This window comes from Zootoca vivipara, chromosome 12, assembly GCF_965207765.1.
Source record: "Zootoca vivipara chromosome 12, rZooViv2.hap1.1, whole genome shotgun sequence".
Classification (NCBI taxonomy): Eukaryota; Metazoa; Chordata; class Lepidosauria; order Squamata; family Lacertidae; genus Zootoca; species Zootoca vivipara.
Genome location: NC_142595.1, coordinates 30789553 through 30816436, shown reverse-complemented (window position 1 = coordinate 30816436; position 26884 = coordinate 30789553). Strand labels below are relative to the sequence as shown.

The 26884-nt window shown below is 41.3% G+C and overlaps 1 protein-coding gene and 1 long non-coding RNA gene across 20 annotated transcripts; one reads left to right on the top strand and one right to left on the bottom strand.

Moving 5' to 3' along the window:
• Positions 1 to 11846: 11846 nt before the first annotated feature.
• Positions 11847 to 26057, bottom strand: LOC118095080 (butyrophilin subfamily 2 member A1-like). Of its 19 annotated transcripts, none has more exons than XM_035136015.3 (15): positions 24200 to 24244; positions 23759 to 23945; positions 21910 to 22040; positions 21647 to 21749; positions 21252 to 21323; positions 20018 to 20293; positions 19417 to 19515; positions 17555 to 17581; positions 17129 to 17155; positions 16300 to 16326; positions 15944 to 15970; positions 14516 to 14542; positions 13846 to 13866; positions 13721 to 13747; positions 11847 to 12506 (listed from the first exon to the last, which is right to left on the bottom strand). In XM_035136015.3, the coding sequence occupies exons 4-15, from the start codon at positions 21669 to 21671 to the stop codon at positions 11968 to 11970; spliced, it is 1194 nt and encodes a 397-aa protein (XP_034991906.1). In that variant the 5' UTR covers positions 21672 to 21749; positions 21910 to 22040; positions 23759 to 23945; positions 24200 to 24244; the 3' UTR covers positions 11847 to 11967. The 19 variants fall into 19 exon arrangements, with proteins under 19 accessions (XP_034991906.1, XP_088512550.1, XP_034991913.1 ...); XM_088656424.1 differs by having other exon boundaries at positions 21252 to 21304; XM_035136022.3 differs by lacking the exons at positions 23759 to 23945; positions 24200 to 24244 and adding an exon at positions 25934 to 26057.
• Positions 21318 to 23981, top strand: LOC148683924 (uncharacterized). The gene is made up of 2 exons (XR_015946737.1): positions 21318 to 21513; positions 22039 to 23981. It is a non-coding gene; the product is annotated as an uncharacterized LOC148683924 (long non-coding RNA).
• Positions 26058 to 26884: the final 827 nt, after the last annotated feature.

The window sequence follows — 26884 nt, the reverse complement described above, 5'->3', positions numbered from 1 at the left end:
AGACACTTAAAAAAACTGAGAACATTAAACTCACCCATCTTTCTAGAAATATGCCAACTCACTATGAAGAGGAAAGTTGAGAAGAGGAAAGTTGAGAAGAGGAAAGCTGAAAAGAAATGAAAAGGTTATCCTTTTATTTTTAAAAGCGCAATTTACAAGAACCAAAGAAACTTTAATAGGAATGGAATTACTTTGAGCTTATTCACATGGATTTTTGTCCTGTTTCTTGGGTTTTCATTAACAGTACTAATAAAAATACAAAAAAATCTAGCAGACAAGATGCATTATCATATGCATATGGACTTGAGGTTTCCTCAAATGACCAGCACAGAAACAGGTACATACAACAATTCATATAACTGTATAAAAACATTTATGCACTAATAATTATAAAAGTATGAGTGGGGCTAGACTCTGGGTAGGCAAAACAAGGCCTGGGGGCTGGATTCGGCCCAATTGCCTTCTAAATCCGGCCCACTGACAGTCCGGGAATCTTCATGTTTTTACATGAGTAGAATGTGCCCTTTTATTTAAAATGCATCTCTGGGTTATTTGTGGGGCGTAGGAATTCGTTCATTTTTTCTCCAAAATATAGTCTGGCCTCCCACAAGGTCTGAGGGACAGTGGACTGGTCCCCTGCTGAAAAGGTTTGCTGACCCCTGGGCTAGACTCTTTCATATGTATTCTAAACTGTGCATAATCAATAGGGCTGCACACTGGAATCAGCCATGTTTGGAACTGAATTGGGTCAGCTTCAGTGGAATCCAAGTGTTGCTCAAGTCTTGTTGGAACAGCCCCAAATCACTGTGGGCTTGTTCTGTCAAATAGAAAGGGGAAAAACTTATTTCTGATTTAATGCAATACAAAAAGTATATTTGAAGACGAGCTGACACAATGAAAGGTAAGCACTACCTCTTATTTTTAATTATCTAGCTCAAAACATATCTTAATAAATATGTCATGGTTCATAACCCTGCATGTTAATGAATTTCATACCTATTCCATTCATGTAAGGAAACTTACCTAGGAAAGGAAAGGTATAGAACTTCCAGACTTCAGCACTTTGGACAGGCACTTCTAAAAGACAAAAGCAGGCTTAATTAAATTACCATCAGAAGCTTTCAGAGGCTCATACAAGCTCAGATTTCATCTTGGAATGTGTCTCAGGTCTCTTCCTTCTAGAACTTACACAAAGCTTTGGCCCATCTATTTCCCTTTGGCCACATTAAAAAAATCTATCCGTATTCAGGAGCAGGGCAGATGTTCCATTGGGCACTACAGAAGTCAAACAAGGAGGTCTGAGAGGAAGTTATATTTTTTCTTCAGTTTCCTACTTTTTAAAGTCAAGCCATGGATTGAGAGGTTCTGGGCTTCCGGTCTGCCGCGCCGGAGAAGAAGGACGCAGGGACTTCGCGCGCCGAAGTCCCTGGCCTTGCGGAGGGGGGGGAAGTCCGCAGAGCGAGCGGACTCCCCGTAAAAACACCGGGTAGAGAGTCCCGGTGACTCACGCGCCCAGCGGCTGCTCCGTTTCGCAGATCCCCCGCTGCCCGAGAGCTCAGTAGAGCGATCGAGAGCCAGCGGGGTGGAACCGCGGGAGCCATTTTGGGCTACATCTTACCTCCAAGAAGCGAAGCTCCGAGTCCTGACCCGGCAAGCGGCGGATACTTCCAAAGAAAATAAAAGATTTCCACAAAGTAAGTGAAATTCTTATTTGGACTTTAAAAACATCAATTGGAAAAATAGGAGAGATTTTAAAGAAACGGAAGTCGATCTCTTCCTAATGGCAAATCGGGAGGCGTTTTAAATAAACTCAAGCCGAAAGAGGAAAAAGTTTCAGAGACGGTGGACCCGAGAGAAAGAAAGACTTTTCCGAACCTTCTCAGCTCCCGAGTCCGGCACCCCTTGAGGTACAGCATTGTTAAGGGGAAGAGCGTTTTGACAGCTGTCAAAAGCTGTCAAACTGTCAAAAGACTGGGTGGATTTATTGCATTGCTGTGAACAGTAAAAATTGATTGAAAATGAGGTAGAACTATACAAATTGGAATTAAAAATGGATTTGTGATGGAGTTAAAGACAAAAGAAAAGACCAGCCAAGATGGAGCCGATCGTCTAACAGGAAGGAATTTTCCAGTACCCTTTGCTCCCTATCTCCTGTTTGTTTGCGGTTAAGAGAAGTATGAAAACAAAGTATTCTCGAGCCTTCCAGGAGGCTGTGCTGAACTACCTACAAACATGGGAGGACATTTACAAGGAACGGCAACATCCCAATTTATCATCAGTAGAGGCTGAAGTCCAAGCTCAGAATTTAGAGGACAATTTGGAATTTGAGACTGTTGATTTTGAGACTGTGTGTGAGGAGAAACAACCTGATGAGAATTTTGAAGGTGACTTGGACTACAAAAAATATGTTTTGGATGAAGCAAAGCATGGATTTCAAAAGGAAGAAAAACAAGAAAAGCAAGAAAATGAGAAGCAAAGGGACATGAAGATCAATGGAATTGAAGATCCTGGAGGGGCTAAAATGTGGAGTGGGGTTATTGAGGGATGGGAAGGACAGGGGCAGGGGGGAACAAAGGCCTGGAGATGGGACTGGGAAAGAACTGGTGTGGGGTGAAAATTTTAGTTAAAAGGTTTTTGTTTTGTTTTTGGCTTTTGAATGACGGTTGTCAAAATCTTGACTTGATAACGGAAATGCTGATCCAATTGGGGAAAAAGACATAGGGAGAGGGGAAGGAGTGATAAAGTATATGGTTAAGATTTAATGTAGAGATATGATAGTTAAAAAAAAACCCTGTGTTTTCTGGAGGGAGGCAGAAGAATGGCTGAGGAAAGAATTTTTAGTTTAATATTAATTTTTGTGAGTTCAGATAGGTGTCTGGGCAGAGAGCCGCCTATCCTCCTCTCTTTACTCGGAGGCACCCAGTGGCAGGGGGTGCTCAGAGGGGAGAGGAGGGGGTGGAAGGAAACCCAGACACAAAAATGGAACCTTGGAAGTGCTGTGCCCAGCGGGTTCCTCTTGTGGCAGGAGGGGGCCTGTGGGAGGGCAGCATGGAAAAGGAGGAGGATTAAGTCAATATTATAAGAATAAGATCTTGAATTGGATTAGAAAACCCGCCATAATTAATTAAAGAAATTAGGAAAACCAGGAGGAAGAGTATCGAGGAAGTCACAATTATAAGGTTAAGATAATAAGAATTGGGAATTTATATTTTTTCCCTATTGTTGTGTGTGTTTGTTTAAGTATGCTTATGAAAGAGCTGGGGGGAAACCAACCCTCAGAGCTCCTCCATCCCTGTCCTTTCAGTGGCAGGGAGGGGATAGGGGGGGAGGAGGGAGGGGGGAGGCCAAACCCAACTTATAATGGACCCCTTTGATTCTCAATGCCCATGGGTCCTACTGGTGGCAGAAGTGGACTGGTGGGTGGAGGGAAATTGAAGGGACAGTGTTATATTCTATGTTTTGTTTGTCTTGTTTGTATAAAACTAATAAAAATCATTATAAAAAAAAAGGATTGAGACGTTCTGGCACCTCTCAGATGGGCTCCATTGCCATCATAAGAGAACAAGGGAAGCGTTCATGGCGAGTTCCGGAACCTCTTTTTCTTTCATTACCCTTTTGGAAACATCTCCTGAAGCCCTCACAGAATATATGAGGTCCTCTACAGACTCATGGCCACACCAGTACATGATTGTGCTAGAAAAGCAACAACAAAGCTAGAATAGTACCACTAACAGGCAAAGAAAGAGGAGGAAGGAAACTTAAGTTGTTAAGATTTTAGATACTTGAGGTTTTAAATTTTGGAGGTTTAATTTAGGTTTTGAATTTTCTATAGGGTATTGCTGTGAACTGCTTTGAACCCTCAGATAGTGAAAAGCAGGATGTAATTTTTAAATAAATGAACAATTTCTTTAAAAAAAATGAAACTCCCAGTCCTAAAAAGGAAGAAGTGTTTATTGCAACCCCAAATGCATTTAGGAAGGAATTTTTTTTATCAAATACACATTTAGCAGATCAGTGGGTTACAGTTTGTGCTGAGCAGAAGAGAAGAATTATGGAAGTTGTAACCATCTAAGCCTTCATAATTACCTTCTATTGTCACCTCCACAATATCTTCTTTGTAGTCATCATCACATGTTGCGGCACAAACATACTGGCCACTGTCTACTAGTTGCACATTAAGAAGAGTCACTTCAAGGAGCCCATAGTATCCTTTGCGAATACCATTCTCATCACTCTCTCCTGTGCTTCTTTCTTCAACCCTGTGCTGGTTTGTGCTGTTGTGGATGTACAATGTATGATTTTTTGAGCCTTCCCACTTATATAATTGCACTTGCAGCCTGGAAGATTTGCACTCTCTTACTTGGCAATGTAATATCACATCTTGTCCAATTCTGCCAATTTTAGGATTAACATTGCCGACAATTGAAACACCTGCAGAGGTGGAAAAGGTAATAAGAAATATTATTGGACTTCATTTACCCCTCACCTCTTAGCAAATAAATGACTGAATAAATGCATACTTCATGCAAACTCTCTTGATTTAAATTGAACTGATTCTCAGGTGTGTGTAAAATTGCCACTTTAGTCTAGAACAAGTTCAGTTGAAATCAATGGGCATACATTGGATCAATCATTAGTAGGATTGTAAGGTCAAGCTGTAATCCTATCCACATCTACTTGGAAGTAAGTCTCATTGAATTCAATGGGTTGCTTTGGAGTAGACTGATATAGGATTGCACAATTTAAGAATATGACCATTTATGCCAGATGCAAATATTGACCAGTAGACTACTGGTGCAGGGCTGGAGGATGTCCATAGTCATTTTTCACAAGCACGCATAATTTTGGAAATATCAGTTATAACATACAACCCACAGCAAATACTCTTAAAATAGAGCTATTGTGCCATTTAATTTTGACTATAACCAAAAGCAAGGTTTTGAAATTGCCTGCAACGAACCCAGTTACTTTTCATGTGAAAAAGATGTTATTATCAAACCCTTTTCCTTGATTCTTTCTTTCTTTCTTTCTTTCTTTCTTTCTTTCTTTCTTTCTTTCTTTCTTTCTTTCTTTCGACATTGGTATTATTTACCTCTCACATCAAGCTTGTAGATTACCACTTTGCGATGCAAGTTAGAGTTCACGGAACATTCGTATTTCCCTGCATCTTCCTCCTGAATGTTATTTAGTTTCAGGGAAATATTTCCATCCCCAAGATTATTGCGTTTCAACACCTCTGCCTTTAGTTTGTACTTCTTCGTAAGCCATACTTGGCTCTTGGGTCTATTTGAATAAGGGCACCTAGGAACAAATTTGTCTCCATAACAAACTGATGGGCAGGTATCCCAATGAAGCTGGTAAGAATAGATCATCCTGCTCTTCCCAGGGCTGCTTCTTCTCCATTGCAGTTTCAAATGAGAGGGATGATAGGTCTCAATCATCTGGCATGGAAGAATGGCAACATCCCCAACAGTAACACTAATTAAACCTGGAAAACATTCATTTATGTTAATAACTCATACTATACATACACTCACACAGTAGTTCATATTTGTGATAGCACAGCTTTTTACAAATATACTAGGAAATGAGTGAAAAATAGAGATGTATAAAGCTGAAGCTATCATTTCCCATAAACACAACATTCGGCAAAACTTTAAAATTCAACTTGGAAAATTTGCATTTTGTTTCTGGGTCCAATTCAAAGTATTCACCTTAGTGTTTCAAACCTGAACTAACTTAGGCCTGAAAGGCCACCTCCTTCCCTACAGACATTCTCTGGTGCTAAGATTGGTGTATGAAGTGCCATTGGTTGTTCCATCACCACCAGACACTCAGGAGAGGGCATTATCTGTGGGAACCCCTAAGTTGTGCAGTTCCCACAGAGATGTGTCCGCCATCTTCATTACATGGCTTCTGGTAAATACTGAAGATGTATCTTTTTGACACTTGAGGTGTATATTTTTAGAACCCATCATATTTCTATGATTGCAAGTTGTTTTTGCCTGAGTGCCAGTCATATCAGCTGGGGAATCCCTCAGAACCAGCTGGAAGCCATTTAGATCTAGCAGTCTTCAAGGGTGAACCTTCGTAACAGGTCCCCTACCTCTGCAGAAGGGGAAATGGGCACTGGAAGCCTAATTCTTGACCAGAGGTGATCCAGCCATGACAAGTGACTGATGTTTATACCCCCCCTCTCCACTTCCACACATCCCTCTTCCTGTCCAGTCCCGGAAACTAGAACCAGAGTGTGGCTTGCCCCATGTGTTGGGCCCATGACAGGTTGGGACAACCCCTGAGCCACCCCAAAGTTAGTGCCCTTGGCAAGCATGCTGAACTCCACCAGAACCAACAGTCTGGGATTACTCAGCAGAGCCTTTGAGACTAGCTCTGTCAGCCCAGGCATGTAGACTGCTGGGCAGTGAGGTACTTTGTAAACCTGCAGAATTCCTAATCTGTTCCAATTACCCAATGCCAGGGACAAACAATCTAAGTTCCCACCCAAGTGGACAGAAAGCTTTGGGGGGGGGGGGAAGAGAGAACATCCCCTCCTCAACCCTCAAGTCCTTTCTGAGACTTCTATGAAGCCTCAGTGGTATAAACTAGGTCTCCACAAGTCATGGATGAGGGAGATAGCACCTAGGGCTTCATAGTTACCTTCTACTGTCACCTCCACAATATCTTCTTTATAGACATCATCACACATCATGGAGCACACATACTGCCCACTGTTTGTTAGCTGCACCTGGAGGAGAGTCACTTCAAGGAATCCATTCTCATAGTATCCTTTGTGTTTTTTGTTCTCTGCTATGCTAATTTCTTGGACGCTGTGATGCTGCTCTGTGCTATTGTGGATATAGAAGGTTTGATTTTTGGAGCCTTCCCACTTATATAAGTGGACTTGTAGCCTGGAGGATGTGCAGCCTCCTACTTGGCAGCCCAATATCACATCTTGTCCAACTTGGGCAATTTCAGGGCTTACAGTTCCTTTAATATAAACAGCTGTAAGGAAATAAAAACAGCAACTTTGACTGATGGAATTAGTTTGAGGTCTATGTGATCTCAATACCAGCATAATAAAATGCCCCCCTTGAAGTCCTGGTAGCTCAGAATTGCATGATTATAGGAAAACAATCTTGTGTAATGCTGTATATAAGAACTACAATGACAAATCAAGCAGTGTTTCTGGGGAGAGCAAATTGCTTCTTACCCTTCTTCCATTCTCCAACATAACTGATAACAGTGAAACCAACCAGAAAGATATGCTTCAGTACTCCCTCCATTGTGGTGAGAAATACCAGGCAGCCATCCAGATCTCTGGCAGCATAAAAGGGGAAAAAAGGTGGTTAAACAATGCATGCCTTTGCAATGTGTCCTGACTACTCAACACAAACCTATTATTATCATCTGTGAACAGAATAATTTTAAGAATTGGATTTCAGTTAATTGATAAACTTCCCCACAGAATGAGTGACAAATGTGATCTTTCCAGGTTCACTGGCATTTTTTTTAACAGTCCTTCTAAATTAAAAGCTATGTTGCCTCCTTCCTCATCCTTAACCTGGATCTTGTTTTGAGTGTTTGCTCCCTCTTTTCCCACCCTGGGCAGCCTACAAGTTGTCCTTGCAGGTGGAGGTTAAGTGTCTGTTGATCATCAGCATCAAGTGCATCTCCATCATCAGCCGACTGCACAATCCCATGCCAAAGGCTGCCTCTCCCTGTAGGAATCAACCTGGACCCCGCAATCATGATCTGAGGCCCTTCTTCGTGTTTCTCCCCCAGGAGAGGTCTAGCTGCCGGGGTCAGCTAAGCAGACTCCAACAGGATTAAAAAGGGAGTGACGGAGACCATAGAGGCCCCAAGCCAGGAAGAGAAGATCTAACCCTAAGAAGTAGGGGGGGGGCAGAGAAGGAAAGAGCTGGACACTGGACTCCATGTTCGCCCAGTGCAACAGACAATTGATCTCTCGTTGTTGGATAGGGCCCTTGCATAGATATTCACTGGATATTACAGTCATATTCAAAAACAATTTCGGGATGTTTTTGAGTGCTTTATAAATAGCAGTATCAAATTACTTGAAAAAAGAGCAGAGAAGTTTTTGTCAAGCATACAGTAGATTTGTATAGCTAATAAAGGAGACAATAGTTTAATTTACCTTTGTAAAGGTTTAATTATTCTTTGTAAAGATACCCACAGCTTTTCAAAACGTGCTGTGGGTCTCCCCCCCCCCCACAAACACACCTTTGCCCCTAGCTTTATTAAAACATTAAAAATCACCCTGCCAAGCATAATTAGTGAATAACCCAAAAAGTAGAGACAGACCAGGATCATCTTTCATAATAAAAAATAACATAAGAAACAGATGACCTCTCATACTTACAGTTAATTCTCAGAACTGGGCAATATATTTTGCAGATGAATTGAAATATGAGCCAATAATCCATTCCTCTGATCCATATCCACATGGCTTCTTCCAAACCATACCTTTAGACTTTTTCATTCATTGGATTAAAACAGCAACAACCTGAAATACTGATCAGGTGGTATCAGGTAGCATCAAATTTGAATAAAGGCGGGCTTTATGAATAGGTGGCTGGAGTAGAAAGGATTGGCCCTCTTTCTACTGCAAGAGCCAACTAGCAACAAGTCACCTTCCATGTTTTTGTCAAGGTCTTCCTTGTACTACATGAAGTGGAAAGGTAAAAGATACAGTAATATATCTGAAATGGATGAGTTGTCAATAACAAATACGACAGAGACTAGATTTCTAACTAATCCTCCCTGCACTGAATCAGAATAAAATGGTTACGACGGTGCCTCAGATGGGTGTGTCACCACAGAATTCAGAGGAGGAGAGCAAACAAGGAAGAATAATTCTCAACTGCCTGCATATACAACCTTTGCTCCCTTTCAATAATTAACTGTTACACACCCTTTCTGCCCTGGTAGTTTTATAGCTAAAAGATATGGTTGCTTCATAGTTCAGATCAATAAATAAATTCTGCTCCTACCTTCTTGGCCTGTATACCTCATTGGCATCTTAGCCAAGAGTCTCAGATCTTGTTTCCACCAACAGGGCTCTAAACACGCTATCCTGAAGCAGAGTGCCTACTGTGCAACTGTCCTGTTTTAATTACAGGTAGGTAGCTGTGTTGGTCTGGCATAGTCGAAACAAAATTTAAAAAATTCCTTCCAGTAGCACCTTAGAGGCCAACTATGTTTGTGCATGCACCACAGAGCCAAGGGCTTGCCGATCAGAAGGTCGCTGGTTCGAATCCCCGCGACGGAGTGAGCTGCTGTTGCTCGGTCCCTGCTCCTGCCAATCTAGCATTTCGAAAGCATGCAAAAAAGTGCAAGTAGATAAATAGGTACCACTCCGGCGGGAAGGTAAACGGCGTTTCAGTGCACTGCTCTGGTTTTGCCAGAAGCAGCTTAGTCATGCTGGCCACATGACCCAGCAGCTGTATGCTGGCTCCCTCTGCCAATAAAGTGAGATGAGCGCCACAACCCTACAGTCATCCACGACTGGACCTAATGGTCAGGGGTCCCTTTACCCTTTACCTTTAAGGTGCTACTGGAAGGATTTTTGTGTGTCCTGTTTTAAGTGTGAAATCCGGGATTTACAGGAGCCCCCGTGGCTTCTGAATCCCAGTTCTGGATGCTCCATTTTGGCTCCCATGCTCTGGCCATGCCAGAACAAAAGACAGACAGACGCACATGTTTTAGTTTTACACTGTGGCATGAGTCAGTTGGCTCACACCAAACTGTGGAACCAAAAGACAGAAGCACTTTTCTTTCTCTTTCTGGATGAGGTATCAGCTTCAGGAAGTGCAGGGCTGCCATCTGGAAGTACATTGGCTGGAAAGTAGAGTTGTTGTAGGTTTCAAAGCGGCGGCAGCTGTGACAGCTGTGATGGCCACAGTGGAGATGTCAGCAGGATGGTGCGGAGTAGGAAGGAAATGGTGAGCCCCAAGGGATGAAGCTGAGAGCCAAGAGGGGGGGCAGGTCCTGATTGAGACGGGGTGCAGCTCCTATGGTCTTGTCCATAGGAGCCAACTCCTAGAGGTCAAGATCTCTTCGTCCCCCCTAAAATGTTTGAGGGGCATAGCCATCCAAATGGTGTGTGCATGTTGTGTCTTGTGATCGATTATGCTGGGTGGGACTTATCTCTCCCTCTAATATTTTATAAAAGTTGGCACCCTTGGTCACTGGCATGGCAGAGAGGGCCTTCTTGGTAGCTGCTCCCAGACTCAAGAACGCCCTCCCTAGAGGAGCTAGACTGGCTCTCTCCTTGTCTTTCTGCCAGCAGCTGAAAACCTTCTTGTTCCAACAGGCTTTGGGGAAGTGACTGCTTTTAATGAAACGGCTGGTGTCGTGATGTTTTTATTGTAATTATTTGCATGTTTTAAACAGATTTTATAGACATGTATAATTTTAATTCTATCAATGTTTAATTGTTTTTAATTATTGTTTTTCTATGCCTTTAGTGATTCTTGTTTTATCTGCAAGCCACCTTTAATTCCATTAGGAAAAAGGCGTTTTGTCAACAACAACAACAACATTTCCCCCCCTTTTACATTGACTCCCTTAATATTTGGCTTCAAAGGTTGTGCTGTTCCTCATTCCCGCCCACCCATCACCACATTGAGCATAACTTTTGCACTTAGAAGTTTCTCTGCGTGTGTAGGCTCCTTGCATGGTTTATAACCTCTGTTGTTGTTTTTTAGGGCTGATCTAAATGTATGACCTTGCAGCTTTCACTACGCTTGTCCTTTAAATAAAAGTAGGGCAGCCAATGGAGAACAACTAGCTTAGGACTTCCCATTTGGCCTGCAAAGCCACGTGGCCAAGCCACATCTATCTGACCTACCTCTGAAGTCATACGTGACCATCTGTGCTTGCAAATTTATTCAAATTCATGTACCGTATGCAAAGGAAAAACTGTCACAAGATGTCAGATGATAGACAAGTAGGTGGCCCCACCCATTTGTCAAAGTTGGCTGGTGGTGTTGGAAATGTAAGGATTCAGTACACGGGGTAGATCCAATTCCTCACCCTAAAGTAACTCATGGAGAGAGCTAATGGCAACAGGATATAGGATAAGATGTGTTATACATTCCAGAGGGTGAGAACGAGTTGACACAGGGCTGTCATGTTTGGTGAAAGTCTCAATTCTTTTTAGTAAAAAGTAGTTCTGTCCTTGGTAATTGTTCTTTAATTTCCAGTAATAGGATTACTGAACTAAATAAAAATGTTGTGATCAGAATAAACTATACAAATAGCTTTTTCAAGGAGGAATATTGTTGCCCATCCCAGAAGTTATACTATATGCCTGCAGTTTTTAAGTTCCAGATTCTATTGTCTCATATTGTATTTTCTTCTGAAAAGGATCACAGTTTTATCCATGAAATTTGGCATTTCAGAAATGTTTATAGTATCTTGTGCTTTTGAGGTTGTGGGATGTTCTGCATATTCTGCAAAACAAAATCCAACAATCGGGGGGGGGGGGGGCTAAACCTGTGGCATATCTGAAGAGACAAGACACATTAATAACTTGTGGCATGTGCTCTCCAGGGTCAAAATCGATACAGAAAAAGCTAGCCCAAATGTCTCTGAATGAAGGAGGTATCATTTTTTCTGCTTCTAGAATGAATCTGTCTTCTTCTGAACCAGATCTAGTAACACCTGCAACAGATACCTGCCCTTTGGTTTCTGTTTCCATGATAAAACTCCCTCCATCAATCACTGTAGGCTGGTTCAATAATATATGGTTATCATCTGATGGAAACTACATCTAACAATGATGACTTGTAACACAGGCACTTCAAAAGTTAGGCTTCCTAATGGAGCATTTACATAACTGCGCTTTATTAGGTTTTAAAAAAAAATCAAAATCAACGGAGCAGGTGTAAACTAGTCCTTTTACAAGGCTCAGTGACATGTAGAAAACATTGGAAGTACTTTCTTTCACACGGATATTAAACATTTAGGGATGCTTATTGGTCGGACTTCCAAGAACCTATCATCACTCCCCGGATTGAAGAATGGATACATTTCCTCAGAGAATCCATAAGGGATTGACAGAATAGGGCACATCTTCTGGACATTATAAAATGACAGCGCTTGCTTATTCATGTCCAGAAACACACCTACAACTTCACATTCTTCATTCTGGCCATCAATTAGGCTATTTCCTCCAGTGCAATGAAACTTACCCTGGAACCATCGCATACCAATATATTCCTCCTCCAGTGGCTTTTCCAGCATCTCCTCTTCTAGTCTGTTTCTTGCAGTTATAGTAAGTACTCCCAGCTCCCACTCACATTTGTGCCCAACCTCCACCTCCCAGTACATCTCCCCCTTACTATACCCCTCATTTGCCACTGCAATCAGAGCTCCTTTGGGATCTTTTGGTTGTTCTAAGGAGGAATGGTTATATTTGACTTTATTCTTCTCTTTGATGGTGAGTTTGGCATGTGTGCATTTCGGATCCAGAGTGACATCGACTAGCAGGAAGAAACAATAATGTCATTAAAAAGAAGATTGTTACTATCCATATTAAACACAGGGATCTTTTTTGTGTGAGGTCATTGCTTGTGACCCCTTGCAATGGTATGGTGAAATATCTCTGACCCACCTCAAAAACAACTGTCAACTTACATTCCACCACATCGTTGGTTATTACCACCACATGGAGTCTAATTTAATGCACTTGCCATGTATTTATGCAGTGCTTTTTTTGGGGGGGGGGTACGTAGGGTATGCATACCCTTAAGCATTTTGTGAATCTAAGTTTGACCTCACTGAGGGGCAGTATTTCAATATGAGTAGCAAAAAGAGAGTATCCCTAAACATTTTTAATAGAAAAAAAGAACTGTATTTATGACTTCTAGACTGGAATGAAGATTGTGAGGAAAAATATTTCTAACATCAAAACACTTTTACTTTGAACTGTTCTTCGCTGAACATTTTTTAAACAGATAAATTTCAACCAAGGATTATGGTTGTTGACTTCAATGTAATATAGAAGAAACATGCTTTTAAAATGCTAATGTTGAACCCAGCATCAGCTTTTGAAATTGAAATCAATGCTCTAATCTATAGTACAGTAACTCTTTGCTGCCTGTATATGGGGAAAGGACATCTGGAGTTTTCTAAATACAAGGACTTTCTAATTTGGCACATTGATTGGCCCCTCAACTGATGTAAATGGAATAGTTCTAGATTGGACTGAAGACCGAAATAGTTATGACATTCACTATATCTCTGTAGTCAATATGCATATTTTTAAAGTGTAGATTGCAATTGTTGTGGGGAGTTGATAGTTATCAGAATCACAGCAGATGGATAAGGGAAGTTTAACCCTTTTTTATTTTGCTGTGGTCCAGATGAAAATGGCTCCTCCATTGATGCTGCTTGTATTGGGAAGAAGGGTGTCATTGGTGCCAACATTCACAGCAACGAACATGCAAATAGCAGCTTGGGGGGAGTCAGGAATGTAGTTGGTCAAGGAAAGAGATTTAAACTCCCCACCTGCCTGTAATAATTTATTAGTCTTCTGAAATACTGATAATTATCACTTCCCACCACCACTATTTGTATTTTTTAAAACGGGCATACTAAATGAAGGAAGCCTTTAATATACTATACTATCTCATTTGGCCTTGAGAATATAGACTGACAACTGCTAAAGGTGTTCTATATTCAGAAATGATCATACCTGCACAGGACAATGCCCTCCTGAACTCTGCAATGCAAAACAATAGGCAATAGTGAGATTTTCAATGGTGCAAGAGTTTACATTTGAAGAATGGAAGAATCAAAACATGCTTTGATCCAACTCACCTAGTTCATGCTCGGCTTTTGCTGTAAATGAAAATATTATTCAATCAGCAACTGTTTCACAAAGGTCTTCTGACATAACATAGTGAGTGTTTCAACCAATCCAATGCAATGGCTTTAAAACTAAGCATGGAGAAATAAAGAAGTGCAAGGTTTTTTCTCAATTCTTCTTCAATTGAAGCTGAATGTAGCCTGAGTTTTTAGGTCTCAAGTATAGTTTGTAAGTTAAAGTATAGCTATATACCTCAGATCAATGCATAACTTCAATAAATAAAAATACCTAAAGTGCAAATTGAAGGGGGGCACACTTTGAGGGTGGCTTTTGGATCCTGACTCTGGAATGCCTTATGACCTCTTAGTCAAGCAGCAAGCTATATCCTTCCTGGATAGATTTACTGGGCAGAGAAAATACTGTTTCTTCCAGGGCCTATCTGAGGGCAAAAAGTACCTCAACAAGATACCCACTTTTCTTGTCAGTGACACTACTAGTTATTTGCCCTGGCAGGTGCATTCTATGGCTTGTGAGTGCAGTGGGGGGGGGGGGGAGGAAACAAAGACAATTTAAACCTCATGTGTGAAAACAGCCTGTGGGTGAACACAAAACATATGTGAGTGCTGCACCGTCCATCCACTCAGTCACACGTTACTGAATATTACTGAAAAACATCCTTACCGAATTTATCTTGCACTTTCCTGAATTCTGCAAATGAACAAAATGAAAAGGATCAATATTTTATGAATACAAGCAAGGTAGGGATTTTCAATTTGCCTTTTAGAATGTTTAGAAAGTTTAAGATTAGCTTAGTTTTAGTTTTCCTATACAGTACTGTTGTGGCATTTTAAGGTTGTGAGTCATAAGAGGCTTTTGACCCACGGAGTCTGCTGCCGGCAGGGTAATCAGCTCGATTTACAACCTTGTCCGATGTTTATGGCTGCCCAGCACTCTTCCAAATGCGCTCAGCCACACTTCAATTCTCTTCAAATGTAGTAGAGTTCCAGCACAGCAAGGACGATGGCAGTTGTCTGTGTCTCAGGCGTGGTGTCTCAAATAACAACTGACACCAATGCTTCTATTCGAATAAGTCTTTATTTAGAAGCATAAAGTAACAGAAAATCCAACTGAAGCTAGCTGCATGTCTGCAGCTCTTATCTCTCTTACAGAAATAAAAACTAACTCTCTCAGACTCATACTCCTACACAGGGCCGGCCCTATGGCCAAGCTTGGTGGCGCAGGGCTCCAGGCTGCCAGGGGGGCGCCGGGCGCCGGCCACGCTGAGAAACGGGGCGGTGGGGCGCTGGAGGGATCTTCGCACCATGGTGCCAGGGCACCAGATATTCTTAAGACGGCCCTGCTCCTACAGACTCAGACAGAGTGAGACAGAACTTGAGAACAAAGGAGAAAATGCCCGGATAATATGGGCAGTCACACAGAGAATAAGAATGCCCACAGGAGTGTTTAACTCTGTCCTGTCTAGAATCCCAACAAGTACCCAGAAAGTATCCAAACTATCTACCTACCTACCTACCTACCTATCCTAAAATTTAAGGCAGATACCATTATCTAATTATATATACTGTTTTAGATCAGGTTTGATTTGCGGATATCAAAACATTTTACACTACATTCTGAGGACTAGGACCTTAGAGATTTTTAAAATATTAAGCAGTTTAAAAATTATTATAAATACACCAACTTCTAAAGTAGCATTTCCTTGGCTAGAAGGTGAAGCAACGGATTTCCTCTTCATATTTAGTGTCTACTAGACCATTCAATACAGTCTCTATTTTATGATTAAATGTCAGTGGGCTTCATCTGCTTAGCTGCTAAGCAGTGGGCATCATCTGCTTAGCTAAGCAGATGATGTCAGTGGGCATCATCTGCTTAGCTGCTAAGGAGCAATTGCCAGGTTAGCTACAACTGGAGAGAGAATCAGGCTGTAAAAGAAAGAGTGGCTACAGCAACCCTGTCAGATGGGTGGGGTACAGATAAATAATAATAATAATAATAATAATAATAATAATAATAATAATTATTATTATTATTATTATTATTATTAATTATTAAGAATAGTTGACATCCCAGCTAGTGCTACGGAATTACCTTTTCCTGTTTCTTCTTTTACTTTCTCTGAAGAATAAAAGAGTGATAGCATTAGCACATGGTGAGCACATGGTGAGCAAAATGTGTAACAAGTGAAATGTGTAAGTTCACATTTCTATTTTATTTGTAAGCTGCCACAGGAGGCAGGATATAAACAAGTATAATTATGATCATGGGGATGATAACGTATTGACAGTGAAATTTTAAGTGTAGCATGTGGATCTCCATAGCAGTTGTGCAAACTTCAGTTCTAACTGTATCTGGGAACATAAACATAGAATGATATTTGCGTGAAATCTACAATGAATGACCCCAATGTATTGTACCATTATGGCAGGCAGAAACTGAACTCTTACCTAGTTTCCTTTGAAGCTGTGCTTTTTCTTAAAGAGAGAGAGAGAGAGAGAGAGAGAGAGAGGAGAAATATTATTGTGGATAATGAGGGAGAACGCACATGAATCCACTGTGATTTGGAAGAGAGCTATACTCTGAATTTCATTATGTTTTTAGTGGGCTTTTCAAAACTATAAAGTAAAAGCATATCCCTAATCAGATTTTAAAGCCATATTTCAGATGTAACTTTCACATTCAAATAAGCAATACCTTTAAAGTCACTAGCATGCCATATATTGAAGGAGAAGGGGATTCTGTTGGGCAGCAGTGGTAACATCCAACTACAAAAGTTGGCCTTCGGGGAGTTGGGAATTAAAGATCTGACCCACTGGCAGTATCTCATCTTCCAGTTCTGGTTTGGGTTTTATATTCGAGAAAACCAGCAACTGATACTAGACAGATATATCCAAGACACATACACAGGAAGTGTGTGTGCTTCATTATGAGCGGGAGGTAAACATTTTTCTTTCCGTTCATAGATATTATCTACTAGGCTGTACTCTTATATTCTTCCCCTGCACAATATGCTAAAGATCACTGTTGGAAACTAGCCAAGAGGACTATGCCACAAACAGTGCTGGCCCCAGATGCAGAGGGTAAGTCAAGCAGAGGGTGTAGCTCTATCCCCTCCCTCTTGCCCCAGAACATTTTCTCAGAGGGGATAGGCAAGTGAGGAAGAGCAGGGGATTCCAGTGCCAGGGGATGCCCAATGGTGCCAGTCATGGAAGTAAACATATTCAGGGTAATTCATGTGCAATTTTAAGAAGGACGAGTAGAAAAATCCGTGCTTACCTTCCTCTAATGCTAACGTTTCATTTTCTGCACATGGGGAGGGATATATTAGTATTATTCACATTTATTCAGTGCTCTTTACAAAACATTTGACTTACAAAATCTTAAAATGATGATCAACTTATGAAACATTTAAAATCCATATCAGAGAATATCTATTTATCGGGTGGGTGTGCAATAAAAAATTAATATCCATGCTCTGTTATGTAATGTATGGAAACCCAGTAATGTATGGAAACCCAACCCGGCTATAAATAATAAACCTTATAACAAACAATGCATAAACTTTCAGCCCTGGTAAGAACCTCAACATAGTTAGGACTTGAATGGCTTCACTTTGCCCCACCCAGCAGACTTTGCTCAGTCCATTATTCTCCCAGTTAACGCAATCCCATAAATCATTCCATAAAGTGATACAGTGATTACCTGAAAAAGCAATCTTCCAACGATCGTCTGAAATAAAATAAAGAACAATATTTTTAATATACTTTCTATTTTTATATGCATGTTCTTTGTTTATAGGGGGAAACGACTCTAAGCATTATGTGACAATAATTTTTTGATTCTGAGCAGGTGCATGCTTAACAGGAGGCCATAGACAACCCTGGCTCTATGATGTGATGGTCTAAACCACTGAGCCTCTTGGGCTTGCTGATCAGAAGGTCGGTGGTTTGAATCCCTGAAATGGGGTGAGCTCCTGTTGCTCTGTCCTAGCTCCTGCCAACTTAGCAGTTTGAAAGCATGCCAATGCAAGTAGATAAATAGGTACCACTGTGGTGGGAAGGTAAACGGCTTTTCTGTGCTCTCTGGTTTCTGTCACAGCGTTCTGTTGTGCCAGAAGCGGTTTAGTCATGCTGGCCACATGACCCGGAAAGCTGTCTGTGGACAAATGCCAGCTCCCTCGGCCTGAAAGCAAGATGAGCGTCGCAACTCAATAACTGCCTTTGACTGGACTTAACTGTCCAGGGATCCTTTGCGTTTTTTTTTTAACCTTGCATGCCATTCCTGAGGTTTTAGGTGTACACTTCTATAAAAGAGTCAGTATGGAAAGCTCAGGGCCAAGCCCAAGAGGATTTGATGCCTGATGCAAAATGTACCATACCACGTCTCAGTGTTGTGACCGCCCCACTGCCACCACCTGCAAGTACACCAGCATTACGGTGGCCTGCCTGAGTTTAGGTCTTAAGTGCAATGATGAAGTGGGTTATGGGGAGAGGGGGCAGGATGGCTGCTGTCTGCAAAGTCTCCAGGCTGCTGCTGCACAGCTGCAAAGCCCAAACTCTTCCTTCCTGTTTGCCTTTTCACTCAAAGTCTTTGCTTGCTCTTCCTCCAGCACCACCACCAGGCTGCTAGCAATGTGGCGGCAGCAGCAGACAATTCCTTCATTGGAGGCCAGCTCCCCCACTGCTGTGGCTCCAGCTGCTTGAGGTGGCCATCTTACATTGCCTCATGGGCATTGTGGCCCTGGGAGTGGTGGTGTCAGATTAGGCCCCCAGAGACAAGAGTTGAAATCCTGACTCAGCCATCAAGCTCACTGGGTGGCCTTGGACCACTCACAGTTCTGTTTAATTTATGTATGCGATATCACATCCATAATCGCTGGTGCATGCCCTTCTGGCCTGCACTCTTTATAAAGACTTGAGGAATGAGGTTATCACCCCTCTTTTATTGTCCATTCCGGGTCGCCCAGCCCCTGCCACAGTGTCCTTTCTCTTGGCACCTGATCAAGATGAGCAGGTAACAGCAAAGGTTGCAAGGTTTTTAGAATAAGATCCACTATTAGACTATTGATTCAAAACCCTAAAATGTATTTTATATAATCAACTTTTTAATTTTTATTCTTTGTATATCGTGTTTTTGTTTTATTGCTATGGCTGATGGTTGATGCAAATATAAAGATTCATTCATTCATTCATATAAGCTTCTTGGAATAGAGATGGGATACAATTGTAATAATACTACTTGTATTATTATAATACTAATTGTAATACTACTACAATACATAGTAAAATTTTCATTGCACAACTGACATGTGAACCAGCCCCTATAGAAAGTAGGGAAGTGGGCATAAACCTAGTTATAAATTAACTTCATATTCTGAATTTTCTTGTTCTGCTTGTGGTTATTTATATACCCTAATGCACATCCAATCCATCTCTCTCTCTCTCTTTCTAAATCCAGAAACATGATGATAAAGATATTCTACACCCATTTAATGTTTGTCTCTCTCTCTCTCTGTGTGTGTGTGTGTCTTCGTGTTCATGTTCTGGAACAATGGGAAAACTTACGGTTTAGTTTCAAATAGGTGAAAATTATGACATTGATGATAAGTACTGCAATGATGAAGAAGCCAACCATGCAGAGGGAGGTGGAAGGGAAAAAGATATCTGTGAATAGAACAAAGTCAACAGTTAGAATATCGTCTCTGCTTTTTCTTTTTAATTTGTCCATAGGAAACAATAAGCACAGATTAAACCAAGTTTCAAAATAATGCTAAATAAATATAAATATCTGCAGATAGCAGAAAAGACACATGGCAAATTCTGCATCCATTGACAGAATTTTTAAGTTCAGACCAATGTGGAACCATAATGGGACTTGAGCAACAATCCATGTTTCTTGTTATATTTCAAATCTTCATAGGATTTATTTTTCCTAGTTCTATGGACCATGTAGGAAAGCAGTATTAAAATAAATCCTACTCAGAAGACTGGATTTACTGTTTCTTTCCTCCTAATCCTCAATACGCATAGGCAACTTAATACACTTAATAATATTCCACCAAAAGTTCATATGATTGTTAGGGAGCATTTTGGATATTCATTGTTAACATTGTGTTCATTCTACACATTCATCATCAGTTTCTATATAGCACCGTTTCTCATTCACCTGCAATTACAAGAGACGTTGATCCCATTGGTGTATTTGAAGATTTATTGGTGATTCTGCAGGAGACAGCACTCCCAGAACCCGATTCTAGAAGAACAGAATTTTCAATGCTGCTTTTGCCCAGAGTGGTTGGAGTAGCAGAAAGTTCCTGTCCTTTGCCATCCATCCATGACAGCTGCAGAAGCTCAGGAGATCTCACATTCTCAGATTTGCAGACAAGTCTGATCCCACTACCCTCATATTGGTCAAGAACAATCAAAGGGCTCATACTGTTACCTAAAGAGATAGGAAGATAGTTCAGTGTGAAGCATAAACACCAAGAAGTATTTGGGCAAAAATTGTATTTATTTCTGTAATCTGGGTTACATAGCAATGATATTCAACTGGGGTACTTGAAACTTGCATGCCAACCCAATCCTACCACCACTTAGTTTTTATAAAATAAATTGGAGACGCAAACATATTGTAGAAAATCACAAGTGAGTCCTATGTTTCAGGGTAGTATTAATAGTGGTCACTGGGTTTGAAAAAATAAAAAAGTTCTAATATTCAGTACATGATGCTATCCACTTTGTGAACTGCATAGCAGGAAAAAACATTGGGCTCTGAGGTAACGCTTGTCAATTTCAAACCCACTCTATTTCAAAGAATGTAGCAAACATTTTCTGTAGCAAAGAATTGTTTTGAGTGTGCTCAGAAATGATCAAGTTTTCTGGTAACTGTTGCTTTCCACGCCCTTAAAATGTAGGCTTGCTTGGGGACAGAATTATAAGACTCAGTCTGAAGGATATTGAAACAGCAGTTATTAAAAAAGGGCAATCACTTCTATGCATGCTCAAAACTGCATAGACAGGAAAAGATGAACAAAACTGAACGCAAAACAGGTTTATTGATCATCAGGGGTTTGCACTAGATGATCATAAAGGTCCTTTCCAGTTCTATAATTCCAACCCATGAATTGACTATTCACTGGATTAAATGTATGATCAGAAACTCAAATTAGCCGTCCTCTTGAGACACTGAAGGAGCTTTGTATCACTTTTAGGTTCATTGTTACAGTAAATTGAAGGGTCATCTGTAATATATTCTTTACCAATAAAAATGAAAGTCCCTACAATTAAATCTATAGTTGACTGCCAATTAAATTGATTAAAGCTGACATTTCTAGTAAAAAGAGAGCAGAGAACTGGCCAAGGCAATTACTTAAAAAAAAAACACCACTCAGAATACTTACTAGCTGCTGAATAACTCATAATCAGGAACGGCAGCAAGTGAATGGCACTGTTCCTGGAGTTGGCGAGAAAGGCTATGAAAGCAAAGCATCATTTGAACATCAGTTTGGATAATTTAAAAATGTATAGGCAAAACCCACATGGAAAGGGAATGAGAGTGGATTTCAAGAGGAGTTCTATTCTGTCACCAAGTTATAAGGCTGTAATCCTGTACATTTCTATTCAGAAGAAAGCCATATTGAATTGAATGAGACGTATTCCCAGGTGAGTTAAACTTTAGTCTCCTTTTGATTATAGTTCTCTAATTTTCCTTCACCCCTTATACCCATAATATTTGGGGTTTTCTGTGGGTAATTTTGCTGGGTTTTTTTTGTGTAGAGATATAAAAAAATCTTACCGCATAAAAGTGGAATAATATTCATGATTCGGCTTGCAGTGCATGAAAAGTGATATGCTGTTGTTCTTGCTGTAGATTTTTCCAGTTAATGGTTAATCATACACTGAAAGGGAAGCAGTGAGAGGGAAGGGGAATTGCATGAGTTGTGTGCTGATTGATATGTAGGTGAACAACTCCCTCACTCAGCATTCAGCAATGAGACTGGGACAAAACCTAGGCTGCAGTGCTGTTGTGACTCCAGAACAATTTTAAGACAGGGTTACCTAAGCTGTGGGCCTCCAGTTTTTGCTGACTACAGTTGCAATCACTGCTGACCATCGCCATGCCTACAAGGTCTGATTGCAGTTGGTATAATGTCTGGATGGCCAAAGGTTCCTCGTTTCTGATTTCAGATCTGAAACAGGAGAGGAGATTCTAAGAAGACCTGACTTGGGAATCAACTACATCAGTCAAAATACAGCGTTCCAAATGCGTTATAACACTGTGACACCGGATGGCGCTGTAGAGTTCAATCCTTCAGCAATGTGATTTTGCATTGTGAGCTTTACAACGCGTTTTCCTGAAATGTTTTTTGATGTGTCTAGATCCAGCCTTGATCTTCTTAAAGTCTAAGAATTCACACAAACTCTTCATAAAGAGTTCTTGCATTTAAGTGTAGGTGGCTCCTTGGATGGAGAGTAAGGACAGGCTGTGCCCAAACCACCTTATAAAGGAAGCTGGCTACCAAATAAAGCCCACCCCCACCAGCCAATCTTTCAGATTCAAGATATTAAGCAGCTTGCCCAGGGAAGGGGAATCTGTGACCTTCCAGATATTGATGGCTTCCATCAGCTTCAGCCAGCATGGTGAATGGTTGGGGAAGATGGGAGTTGTAGTACAACAACATTCAGAGGGCCACATCTTCCCCATCCCTGTTCAAGCCCATTTGCAGTTTAAGGAAAACCCAGGAGGCAAAATTATCTCCAGTTGATCACAAAAAAGGAAGCTTCCTCCCACCTGCCAGTTTTGTGGAATAGAGTGCAAAGGCGGGGGAAACATGACATATACCGGTACTAGACCTCACTTAAAACACATTAAAACTATTTGTATTTGCATTCTAGCTGTTTTGTTACCTTAGGCAGTGTTTCTCAACCTTTTTTGGGCAACGGCACACTTGTTTCATGAAAAAAATCACGAGGCACACCACCATTAGAAAATGTTAAAAAAATTACTTTTTTTTTTTGGCTTTGTGTTGGCGTTCAGAGTCTCCTAATTAGTGTTGCTTTTGCTCCTTAGAACCGGCACTCTTAGCTGCTCAGTTCTCCTTTTAACAAAGTCTCTGTCTTTAAAGTAAAACACACCGCAGTCTCTCTTGTTCTTTTTGTCCCTTTTTAACTAATGTTTGCCTCGTAAGAAATCCAGTGTTAACAGTTTTGTAATATTAGAAGGGCTTCCTTCGTATTTTCCCTTCTTTTCCCCACGAAATACTTCACTGGCGTCTATTTCATTTAATGGGGAAAGAGTCCTTTTTTCCTTAATAAGCTGGTCACTTCCGCGCTCAGCGTCAGTCTTTTTTTCCGGTTCCCCTCTCTTTCGATGGTTCTAATGACTTTTTCTATGTTTTATTTTGGAGTTATGTTAATGGATATTCCCCCGCCTTGCCCCCTCGGACTCTAAGGCTTGCTCGCCTTGGGTTGCTCTCTGCCTCGCGCCACGAGTTCCCGCCGCCGTCTCACCTCGTCGGAGATGTAGGCTTCGGTGGTCTCCCTTTTACTGGCGCTGCAGGCTTCAGTTTCGTCCTGGTCACCCCAGGATTCACGGGGTCGCCTAGCCTCTGCATTGCCCCCAAAACCCCTTTAGGCGGCCGCTTTTTTCACGGAGCTTCTTCAGAGCTCCGGCAAAGCGTGTCCGTAGCAAGCACGAGGAAACCGGAAGCCCCGGAAGGCTGACTCTGCCTTCTTTCCCTGCAGAAGCACTTCCCCCTGCTGGCGCCTGCCAGGCTCCTCTTGGAAGGAACCACACACGCTCAGCCAGCCAGCCAGGCGCCCCACTGCCGTCTTTTCCCCACGGCACACCAGGCAACATCTCGCGGCACACTAGTGTGCCGCGGAACAGTGGTTGAGAAACACTGACCTTAGGCTCCCACACCATGATATTTCTGTCTTGAGGTTTGATGCAGCAGTGGGATAAGTCTGAGGAAATGGTAATTCCAAGTAGCTGTTCTGCCAGGGAAGCCCTCAAGAATGCTTTTTAGTTAATAAAGGCCTTCTAGATGCCCAAATAGGTATCCACATGAAAATGAGGTTGAATTGCTGCCTCCCTGGCAGTAAAAATACAATAAAAGCGAATTAACACATTTTTCCCACCATCTCTCAAACTATGTGCGTCCTTTCTCACACAGACACACTCTCTCACACACAAATCACTAACAAGTCATTTGCACAGCAGTTTCCTCAGTTTGAGGTCAAAGTGCTAAAACAGAGATTAGATAGTATCAATGACAAAGGACAGGTGGTCTTATTCTGTCCCTTCATGCCCACAAACTCTTGGCTTAGATAGAAAACTGTTGCTCACATATCAAGAGAGGAATTTATTCAGCCTGTCTCTGCAGGAGCCGATTTCCTGGAATTGAGTGCCTTACAAGAAAAGAGGCTTTCACTTTTAATCCACCAGGACAGAAACAAACCTGATTTCCCCACAACCACTCCTTTTCCAAGAAAGGGTGGCTTTAACACTGTTGACACTTTCAATTTATTTTGTGGCTTTCAGTTCCTGACCTTTGCTCTCCGAAACACAAACACACACCTGAAAGGAAAAGGGGAATGGTTTTGTTATCCAAAAACAATCAACAAAGGACTAACCTCTTGCTGCTTCAACAGTCAGTTCCAAGCCAGGAAATGCAACTGGCACCTTTTGGAACATTGAAGAGCAAAGAGAGAAACTTGTGCCAGAAACAACAACTAAAAGTTAAAGTGTGGGTAATGTTAGCTCAGATGAATATTGTAACGCTTACAAACAACTTGGGACACATAAAGTTTCAAGGTGCCAATGCCTTCACAAGTCACTCTCAGGAACTATCGGGATTTCAGGATCTTCACACAAAAAGATGGTTTTATCAAGAAATTTTGGCAGCAGAGGGAGAGAGGTGGGTTCGCCCTTCCTGGTTTTGAATTATATCATGCGGCTGCCGGGTTAGTTTGGATTAAGGACTGGATTACTCTAAAAGATACAGATGTGCTGGACTTAGAGGGTTTCAATAACCACTTCGGCTGGCATGCGTATTTGGTATATGAGAAGGTGAAGGCTCACAAGGGATTTTTGAACCATATAGTAAGAAAATCACTTTATAAAATATAAATATAAAGATCTATTAGAACCCAAAATCCCCTTGTGGACCTCACCAACAGAACCCCTGACTGTAAAAAAGAAAAACATGAAAGGAGACTGGGCCATATACTGTATAGAATCCTGTTAGAAGGAAACAATAATAAACTCAAATCAATTTTTTTTGAAGAAATAAGGATATATCTGACAGACTGGTTACAATATTTTCAAATAAATGAGAGATTAAGCATGGATAGAAAGAAAGGATTTGAGAATGCAACATCTAAATTTGAGAAAGAATCAATACAATCAAAAGGGAAATATATCTCAAGGATGTACAATATTCTTCTTGAGTGGGAGGTAAAAGAGGAAGAAGTGAAAGGGGTAATGGTAAGCAAGGGCCAGGACCTTGGCTACAATATTTGCATGGACCAGTGGGATAAACTATGGAAGGAAGATATTAAGTTTATGGCATGCTATAATCTTAGAGAAAACATTATGAAAATGCAATATAGATGGCACCTTACCCCAGCCAAATTGGCTAAAATGTATAAAAAGAGACCAGAGGTTTGCTGGAGGTGCAAAAAAGGTACAGGTTCTTATATGCATATGTGGTGGGAATGCACGGTAATCAGAGAATTATGGGATTCCATTTATAATGAATTAAAAAACTACTCAGTTTCTCATTCTCAAACAAACAAACCCAGAGGCCTTCCTTTTGGGGATAATATTGTTATGATTATGAATTCACATTTGGGACTTCCTACACACCGCTACGAATGAACAGAGAGGGGTAACCACAGCTTGACAGCTACGGCTACCCAGAGTCCTTCGCACCACCATTTCGCCGCCACAGCTTGGCTCTCTTTCCCTCCAGAGACCCGCACCCCCTCCGCAGGGATTAACATATTCAAACACCTCCTAAAATCCAACATAAACTCTGCATTTCCCCTTCGCCTAAGGACAAGCATATGCAACCCTTACCTAGACATCTGCATTTCCCCTTCGCCTAAGGACAAGCATATGCAACCCTCGCCTAGACAATTATCATAAACTCCACATTTCCTTGCTCCGTCTTCCCTCCTGTTCAAGACAAACAGCCGATGAGTCACAGCCCAAGCTAACAATAATCCTTTCACGGAACTCAATGAGGCATAAGTAAACATTGTAACACTGACAGCCCGAAACCAAGAGGCAAGTGCTACAAGCTCCGATACAGCGTCTCCAGAGAAGAGGGGGGGGGGGGAAGAAACCCAATTTCAAAGTGACACTTTCTAAACTCCACCAAGTAACGCAGCCCATTTTTATACAGCCTTACCATTTTATACAAACCTTATACAAACTTGCTATGAACTTTTACTTTCTCGTGATTATATGCTTGCTTCTTGTGATTATATGTCTGCTGGCCTTATGTGCCTTAAATGTGAGAAACCCCTTATATCCCTTGAAAGGCGTCCCTCCCTATATGCCTAAGAACCTAACCACAACCTCAGTATTACTCTTGATTAATTAGACTAGTGTTCCTCTGTATTAGGAAATAGGTTTGTTAGTATCTCTTTGTATTAGAAAATCACTGTTTTATATTTTAGAACTGTATACGTCAGGATGTATTAGAAATGTTTTCCATACTTATTTTCTGTGCAACCCTTCTCTGACCCCAAGCCCCCCTGAAACCTCCCCATCACCGTCCCATACCCAACGAAGGAAGACACGGACAATAGAAAGATTAGCTTGACAACTTTATTCAAATTAAATATGCCATAGTCCATCTTTCCGCGGCCTCAAGGAAAACACCTGCCGGATGAAAATCACCTCATGGAAATCGTCAGGAAATCGCTCCACTCCTGCGCCCATCTCGAAGGATTGCCCACCTGTCAAAACAAAGGGGAGCACCATCAACGACAGGAGAAGAGAGATTGACATCTCTCCATCTGA